At 41.5% G+C, this 9,505-nt stretch overlaps 1 protein-coding gene across 2 annotated transcripts in view; it reads left to right on the forward strand.

Moving 5' to 3' along the window:
- ZNF131 (zinc finger protein 131) overlaps window positions 1–6,607 on the forward strand; it is a 19,570-nt gene extending 12,963 nt beyond the window's left edge. For both annotated transcript variants that reach the window (XM_009869887.1, XM_009869888.1), the window contains 2 exons: window positions 4,608–4,738; window positions 5,954–6,607. In XM_009869887.1, the coding sequence (XP_009868189.1) occupies window positions 4,608–4,738; window positions 5,954–6,607 (785 nt within the window). The remainder of the gene's footprint in view (window positions 1–4,607; window positions 4,739–5,953) is intronic.
- The last annotated feature ends 2,898 nt before the right edge of the window (window positions 6,608–9,505 follow it).

A 9,505-nucleotide genomic window follows, 5' to 3' on the forward strand; every position in this document is an offset into this window, starting at 1 on the left:
CCCTCTAGCCCTATCACTACCCAACATCCTAAAAAGCCCCTCACCAGCTTCCTTGTAGCCCCCTTGAGATACTGGAAGGCCACAATAAGGTCTCCTTGGAGCCTGCTTTTCTGCAGACTGAACAGCCCCAACTCTCTCAGTCTGTCTTCACAGGAGAGGTGCTCCAGCCCTCTGATCATCCTCGTGGCCCTTCTCTGGACACGCTCCAGCACGTCCGTGTCTTTCTTGTGCTGTGGGCTCCAGAACTGGCTGCAGTTGGACTCCAGGTGGGGTCTCACAAGTGTGGAGCAGAGGGGGAGAATCACCTCCCTCGACCTGCTGGCCACGCACCTCTTGATGCAGCCCAGGACGCGATTGGCTTTCTGGGCTGCAAGTGCACACTGACGGCTCATGCTGAGCTTTTTGTCCACAAGAACCTCCAATTCCTTCTCTTCAGGGCTTCTCTCAAGCCAGTCACTGCCCAGCTATATCGGTGCTTGGAACTGCCCCGACGCAGAGGGAGGACCTTGCACTTGGTCTTGTTAAACTTCATGGAGTTGGCGAGTGTCCAGTCTATTCCCAATAGCCCCTATAAAAGATCTGTTTATAAATAGTCTTTGGCAAATCCTTATACCCTATGAGGGCAGGGGATGTTCCTCCATTATGAATCCAAATACAAGCTCCTTAACAGAAGTCTTTTCAGATAAAAATTGTGGCAGATTAACAGAATAACCTAAATATCTCTGTATGTTGGTTGCTGTTAATGATGAAGGATTTGGGGGACAAAGTAACTTAGCCTGTCACAGGATATACAGAGTACTTTCTAAGTATATATTGACACAAGTGTAACACATGGAGTCTAATTACATCTGGTTTAGCATTTTCAAAGGCCTTAAGCTTAAGATCAAAAGAGATACTTCACTGGCTCAATGCTAAAATGAAATAAAAAAGCCTGGAAGGACTGTCCTTCCATTTATTTGGTCCTGTTGTTTCTTAATCAAATCACCAGCAATAACATGGAACTAGCAATTGGGGCACAGATAGATACCTTATAAGTGTTGGTAATTCTTTTTGATGTAGGAATTTGACATTACTAATGCCTATTACCTTTGTCTCAGTAAAAGAAAGGAGGGAGAGCCATGGAGTTTCTTTCTCATTCATGTGTATGGTGCCTTAAGCAGCTTCTGAGTCTCTAAAAAAATACCTCAAAAATGTCTTGCGTGTCATGTAACTCTGAAAGTAATAAAGTCATGTCTAGAATTTGTAAAGAGGGAAGGGGTTTGGTCTGATGTAATTATTTTTTTTTCCTATGTATTAGACACGGATGAGATTTCATTTGCCAGTCATAAGTAAGACACAGGACAAATTCTGCAAAATTGCACTTAAGTAATGTATGCCATTAAATTGAAGAGCTCTAATTTGTCTTACCTGAGAAGAACAATTTCCTCATACAGAAATCAATCTCTGAATGAAGCTACTGGTCTCAACATGCTGGTGTAATCCAAATACTTTGCAAAGCATATATTCATTAACAGAAAGAGACATGGAACAGCGTGGATTCCCTCTGATTTTACTAAAAATTTTGACTGCTGAATATTTCTTAATGCCTGCATTTGGTGTGTTTGTGGAAAAAAAAATAGCTACTATGTTTACTATTTCTCTAAACCCAATCTAAATAATGATATGGTGGCTTTATGGTTATGGTTGAATTCCCTGATATTCTGATGTATTACACAAATTCACTGTGCTAGTCATTATGAATTTCTGGGGTTAAAAAATATTTATTTGAGGCAGTCTCCTCCCCATGACTGTGAGATTATAAAGGACCAGCACACGATTGAACTATCTCAGGTCAGAATTTCAGTTCTGTGAGTTACTTGCAGTTAGCAAGTGAAGTATCACTCATTCTCATAAACTTAGCTGAAGATAATCATTAAATCGGCCCAAAAAGCTCCCTCTTCATAAACTCTCACTTAGATGGGACTAAACTTATAGGTGGGGAGCACATGAAGGAGGACAAGCAAGTTGACCCCTTTAGCACTGTAGTTTAGACCCCAGCTTGCCAGCATGTTTCTTGAAGGCAGCTGGCACACTCACTGCACTTTCCATCACTGCTGTGGCTGGTGCAGCCAGAGTCACAGCCTTGATCTGCACTGTGGAAGAAGCCAGACAGTGGCCTTTGGGCATTACTACCATTATCTTTGAGTTGTCACTTTCAGACACTTTCAGCAGAGTATGTTGGAGTTTACTGAAGAATTTGAGTAAGAATGGAATAAATCTGCTTCTCAATGGTGTCTTGCTGCAAGTAATTCTTTAAATGTGACCAGACCACAGCACAGTGAAGATCTGTGATGTGAGATTTGCTCTGTAGTATCCATTGGTTCCTTGGGTGAAGTCCATGGCTTTGACCTGGAAGACTGATGGCAGTTCAACATTCTTTGTGCTACATGTACAACAGTCTCCAAAACCATACCATTTTGTAGCTATTACGGGGAGCATTCCCACCATTTACCATTTAGATGTGTGAGAACTACAGGCTACCTGTGGATTTCTTTTGCAAACCTAGTTGGGAACTCCTGAATACCTTCATTTATGAAAATATGGGTTTATCAGCTTTCCATCTCTATGATCAGTAACTACTGCATTCCTGAAAATGCATATTCTTAAACCAGCTAGGATAGGTTATTATATGTATGTATTTTATATATATATGTTACATATATACACCTATATATTATATCAGGGCTCAGTGTCGGGACCATTTCTGTTTAAGATCTTTATTGATGGTCTTGATAAGTACATAGAGTGCATAAGCATTAAGTTTGCAGACAGCACCGAGTTAAGTGGAAATGTTTGTCGGAATGAGAGTAGGGAGGCCCTACAGAGAGACTTGGACAGATTGGATCAACGGGCCAATGTTAACGGTATGAGCTTCAACAAGGCCAAGTGCAAGGTCCTACACTTGGGCCAAAACAACCCCCAGCAGCGCTACAGGCTTAGGGAAGTGTGGAAGGAGAGCTGCCTGGCAGAGAGGGACCTGGGAGGCTCTAATCAACAAGTGGCTGAACTTGAGCCAGCACTGTCCCAGGTGGCCAAGAAGGCCAACGGCATCCTGGCCTGTGTCAGGAAAAGTGTGACCAGCGGGAGTAGGGAGGTGATTGTCCCCCTGTACTCAGCACTGGTGAGGCCACAACCTTGAGTATTGTGTCCAGTTTGGGGCACCTCGGTACAAGAGAGATATTGAGGGGCTGGAGCAAGTGCAGAGGAGGGCAACGGACCAGGTGAAGGGCCTCGAGAATAAACCTTAGGAGGAGTGATTGAAGGAGCTGGGGCTGTTTAGTTTGAAGAAGAGGAGGCTAAGGGGAGACCTCAACACTCTCTACAACTACCTAAAAGGAAGGTAGAGAGGTTGGTGCTGGTCTCTTTTCACTGGTAATTAGCAGTAGAACAAGAGACTAAAACAGGGTAGGTTTAGACTGGACATGAGGAAAAAATGTTTTCACAGAAAGAGTCATCAGGCACTGGAATAGGCTGGGGCGGGGGGGGGGGGGCCACTGGCTGCCCAGGGAGGTGGTTGAGTCACCATCCCTGGATGTGTTTAAAGGTCATTTAGACGTGGTGTTGGGGGATATGGTTTAGGGGTGAGTTTACAGAGTGGGGTTAATGGTCAGACTTGATGATCCCAAGGGTCTTTTCCAACCTGAATGATTCTATGATAAACGCCTCAGCCTCTTTCAGAGTTCATTAAACCATTTGTTTCAGCAGTGATGTTGGTGTCAGTACCTCTGCAGATTAATTACCAGACTTTCAGAAGAAACAGGCTGTTCCTTGTTTTTTTGTACTTTAATTTCTTTGGATTTCATTGTGTTTGTGCATGGTGGAATTAGTAGGGAGAGACACCAGTTGTTCTTTGTTACTACTTGATTGCAGTAATAATAATATACTACTTTGGATGAAAAAGAGAAAACCACCAGTTTCAGCTACACCTACTGTTGTCCTTAGCTGGCTTTTGTATTTGGAACCAGGTTTGAAATGAAATGGCCAAACTAAAAGGAAATTTTATCTTGCTTGTGCCTATTTATGTTTCTCTGTGCTTTTTCTTCACTGTTTGGGGCTGGGAGACAGTGTTGTTTGTTTGTTTTAATATTGATACATTGTTATTTTGTGGTCATTCCATGTCAACTTCTTTTTCCGGAGCTCTTTTTCAGCTCTCAAGCATAAGCTGTTGTTGTTCTTGGATATAAAACTTTGTATTGTTTGAATACTACTCTCTTTTAATGTGTCGCTTTGTGTATTTACTCATTGTGATTTCTTTAATTGTAAGTAGTATCAGCTGATAAGAGAGAAATAGCTACTATTTCTTTGAGATATTTTGTCAGAATAGTAATCTAATTTCCATTAAAACTTAAATGTACCTTAAAAGGCACTGGTAATTATTACATTTTTTTTTCTAAATCAGAGTTATGACTCTGACAAGTTTTGCCTTTTTATTTACATAAATAAAGTTTACTTAGAATGTCTTTCTCTTATTCTGTAGAATAATCCAGTTGGCCGTGTCTTTACAAAGTATTTATCAACCTGCACAGTTTTAGGTAAACCCTTACAAATCCCTGTGTCTGTCTTAACAGGTGAAAAACCATTTGAATGTCCCAACTGCCATGAACGTTTTGCTAGGAATAGCACACTCAAATGTCACCTGACGGCTTGTCAGTCTGGAGCTGGAGCTAAAAAGGGAAGAAAGAAGCTGTACGAATGTCAGGTGGGTAATGGAAGTAGCAGAGTCTCAGCTGAGGTACCTCCTTCCCGTGCTGAGGGAGTGTGAGAGTATTGAATTAGGCTCCACGTGGCAAGAACGATAATTATATGCCTGGGCATTACCAACAGTTATTATCTTTCTGTATGACTAAGTAATTTTGCGGTGCTTATTTCTAAGATTAGTATTATAAGAAGTGTATGTGCAACTTCTTTCTAAAGCATGAGCCTCTCAGGGTCAAAAAAACATTGCACTAGCATCACAAACCCATTTTGACAGACTTCAACATCAAAATTTAGACGTTTAGCTCCACTTCACAGACCTGTTCTTGAGTTAATCCCTGTCAGACACTCTATCATCCTTCTGTGCTGTTGATGAAAATCAGGAAGAGATGGAACGTGTTGTTTCAAAATGATTTGTCAGTAGTGAAGGGATGTTGAAACGTTTCCTTGCTTTCTGCAGGCAAGAACGTTGCATGGACAGACTCCTGAGCCTGTTTGTTTAATTCCAGCCTGACACTACCCTACACTTCACTCTGGTTTACCTCAGCACCTTATTCATTTCAGCAGTCTCTGTGGTGTTTTCTGGCTACTTAGCACTGGGGTAGGAAGTGTGCTTATGCACTTTGTGAAAATTGTGTGTCTGTAGTTGAAGCAGTACTTTTAACAGGAAGAAAATTAAAGGGGTGGGGTTTTAGGATACTTTTAGTTGCTGAAGCCACTCGGGTGGATTTTTTTTTAAAACTATCCAGTTAAACCTCACAATATCATGAGCCAGTGACAGCTGATAAGGAAGCTGGGTAGTAGTACTGCATCTAGAACTTTAGCAGAAGGACAGCTTGTGTTACACTTTCATTGTACAGTGCTGTTACATAGATAGCTTTCCCCCCATAACTCTAGCACCAGTCATCTGTTGGGGCTTGATACTGTACATGGATCTCATGTAAGGTTAAAATAGTAAAACTTTGAAATGTTGTGCTGACTCATAAATTTTGTACGTATGCACAGCTCAAAGGAGCACGCTGTTTCTTAAAAACAAATAAGTAAATATCAAGTCATCTGTACATCTGAAGCTGAGTTTTCAGCTTTTACCTCTAACATATATGTGGTTTTAATCCAAGTAGCAAGAAGATGCACTGTGGGAAGCTGTGATCTGAAGTAGACGCTATGTTTTGTCATATTTCTGTTGGCACTGTTTAACATACTGTATCTTTTGTTTCAGGTTTGTAACAGTGTATTTAACAGCTGGGATCAATTCAAAGATCACTTGGTAATACACACCGGTGACAAACCCAACCACTGTACTTTATGTGATTTGTGGTTTATGCAAGGCAGTGAGCTGAGAAGGCATCTCAAAGAAATGCACAATATTTCAGAACGACTAGTGACAGAGGAGGTTCTTCCAGTGGAAGCTGAGCCAGTAACCTCAATGACTATAATAGAACAAGTGGAGCAAGTCCATGTCCTACCAGTAATTCAGGTACAAGTGGATCCTGCACAGGTAACTGTGGAACAGATGCACCAGGATCTCATACAGGACAGTCAAGTGAAAGGCACACCGATGGAGGAACTGCAAGAACAGGTGCAGATTAGTTACTTGGAGGTTGAACACATTCAGACTGAACAAGGTGCCGAAGTTCATGTGGAGCAGTTACATGTTGAGCATGTAAATCAGATACAGATGGAAGAAGTACAGGCAGAACTTATAGACAGAACAGACATTGAACAAGTAGAATATGAAAGTGTTGATCAAGGAGAAGCAGAAGAAAAGGAACCTAATCAAGCAGATGGTGCAGATAAGGAAGATCATGAACAAGCTGAAGACTTAAAAACTCAACAGTTAGTGGACACGCAGAATGAAAAGGTGGATGACTAGGACAAATAACACTGTGCAGGTTTAGGAATGAAATACCAAATTATTTTTTAACTTTTTTTAAGCGACAGTGGTCACCTTTCCATTATGCTGTCCTTAGGAAGCTGGTCGAGTGGACCAAATTTAGCTTTCTTCATGTACAACTAAACTTCTCTTGTATGTGAAAAATAACTTTCCCATTTGTGTAATACCATGGAACAGAAACTACTATGGACACAGATGGTTTTGTGGGGATTTTAGTTATGGGTAATGTGGGGATTTTAGTTATGGGTAACGTGTTATTTTTACACCATGCTTGAGTGTATGTAAGAGTAACTTTGTCTCTTTTACTTTTGCAAGAGAAGCAAACACTTGTTAGATTTGCAGGATGTCTGTGACAGAAGAATCAGTAAAATCTGTTGGGTTCTATTGTAAGTAGCAATTGGGTACCTGTGAATTTTTGGATCACACTGTTTGCTGTGTCCTAACAGTGGTCCTGAACTTTCAGGCTGCGGAAAAACATTGTTGCTGGAGATCTCAGAGCACAGCAATCCTGTGCCTTTTCAACACTGGTTAAATTTCCACAAAGTTCCTACACCGTTTAAGAAGGTAGTTCAATAAAAGGCTATATAGGTAATGTTATAGTGCTTTATATTTTTGCTTAAAATGCCCAGCTACTGATTTATATTTTTTTTGCATTAAATTTGGGGATAGGGGGCTGAGGGAGGAAGCATTTCACATGGAGGAAGCAGAACACTCTAAAAGGGTCACTTCAAAATAGGAAAAGCTCAGTAGAATCTGTGGTAAACGTGAGCTGGAAGAAGGCTACCAGCAGACTCTTCTTTTATGCATTTTCAGAAATGGTGATTTGTATGTTTAGACATAAAAAGGATGCTTGCCTATGTGGTATCAGGTTCATGGTTTTTTAAATGAAATTCTGACACTTGACAGAAAGGTGTGCTAAACATAAAAGCCATAGGTATGAGTGCTAAACTGTGGATTGAGAAGTAGAAGTGTAAATAATTTAATCAATATTAGACAATAAAACAATACCAACTGTGAAATGTTGCATTATTTGTTTTATCCAATAAATTAGAAACAACTGTGGGACTGGCAATTACAGTGCCAGCTCCCAGTGGTAAGAATCAGTCTCATTTTTAATAAAATTAGTAGCTTTTTACTGTAAAGTTAGATTTGTTTAGAGAATAATTGTCTATCTTTGTGTTCAAGGATGCTAAGGACTTCTGATTCTCAATTATTACCATGAGATTAGAGGTGCTCCACACTTCTGAAAAACTTTCTTTTCAAAGCCTTAACTGAAGGGAAGAATTTTTGCCGGGACATTCCCTAGTGCTCTTGGTAATTGCATAGTTCTTAGTTAAAATTAGGCTTTTCTATTCAGTCTTCTCCAAATACAGAATTATTTCCTATGATTTTTGCTTTTATTTAGTCTCGTTCAAAATGATTCTCGTGTTTCATCATAGCCTTTGAGAAACTGTTGCAAAACAAACATGGATCTCAATTAAAGTTTCAAACCATTTGATTAATGTAACTTGATTTTTTTTATGATATTTTGTGTTTTGAGATGCAAGTAATATGTGACAAGATTCTGTGCAGAAGGAATAATTGTGGCCCAATGTTAACCGTGAAAGTAAAAGCTGGCTATTGTATTTATACCTCATTGCTGATGTGAAGTTTGTCTTTTGGTAACACAGAGGGGACAGGCCTACTTGCTTAGCTGCATAACTTTTTTTTTTTAGGTATTTGTGCATCTAGACACAATGCTGTATCTGTGGAGTTAAGGAAACAATCTTGCTGTGTGTCTAACCAATGAAACTAATGTTTAGGTAATTTAAGTCCGATGTAAACTGAGCAGTCACATGGTATTGGTAGCAGGGCCATGTTTGGGTAAGAATAGATGGGCTATTTCTTTGTTCTGTTTGATCTCCCCTTTTAATTAATGAACAGCGGTTCATTAATTTGGTAAGAGAGAAATGATGCTCTGCGGTTGTGTGCAATGCTGCCGCATCCAGGCTCCCACTGAGCCTGGGTGGGAGCATGTTGCGACCACGAGCAGTCCTCTCTTCACCTTGAGGGACAGGGACAAAGGCTCTCCTCAGGTAATAACTGCTGGAGAGCTTTTCCCTTTGTAACCCCCTCTTCCCTATAATTTCCTGGAGCCCAAATTGCTCCCACCGTGCTCCCTCCTGTCTCTTTACTGCAGCAGCTGATGCTGGGGTAAGGAAGACTGATGGGGGAGTCAGAAGAAGTGATGAAACACTGGCACAGGTTGCCCAGAGAGGTGGTGGAGGCCCCATTCAAGGTCAGGCTTGACAGAGTTCTGAGCAACCTGATGTAGTTAAAGATGTCCCTACTCACTGCAGAGGGATTGGACGCAATAACATTTAAAGGTTCCTTCCAGCCCAACACGTTCTATGATTCTGTAAGTGCTGGCTGCTTTTCCATCTTTCTGTCTCAAATACGTGGACACATGGACCTCTCTGAACTCGGCATTACCTACGCACCAGTGGAGGAGTTTCTCTCTCTAAGTAGATATAATACACTGCTGGTCCCCAGAGCCCTGTGTTACACACGTACGTATCTGTAACTTGCCGTGGGGTGGCACATGGCCCCCTCTGCCTCTGACAGGATTTGATTTGAACTGAAGTCTTCACACCTGTAACTGGGCCCTCACTGCAAGAAAGACACTGAGGTGCTGGAGCAGGTCCAGAGGAGAGCAACGAGGCTGGGGAAGGGACTGGAGGGAAAGTCCTGTGAGGAGAGGCTGAGGGAGCTGGGGGTGTTTAGCCTGGAGAAGAGGAGACTCAGGGGGGACCTTCTCACTCTCCACAACTGCCTGAAGGGAGGTTGCAATCAGGTGGGGGTCGGGCTCTTCTCCCGGGCAACCAGTGACAGGACGAG

This window comes from Apaloderma vittatum, unplaced genomic scaffold (assembly GCF_000703405.1).
Source record: "Apaloderma vittatum isolate BGI_N311 unplaced genomic scaffold, ASM70340v1 scaffold1935, whole genome shotgun sequence".
Lineage (NCBI taxonomy): Eukaryota > Metazoa > Chordata > Aves > Trogoniformes > Trogonidae > Apaloderma > Apaloderma vittatum.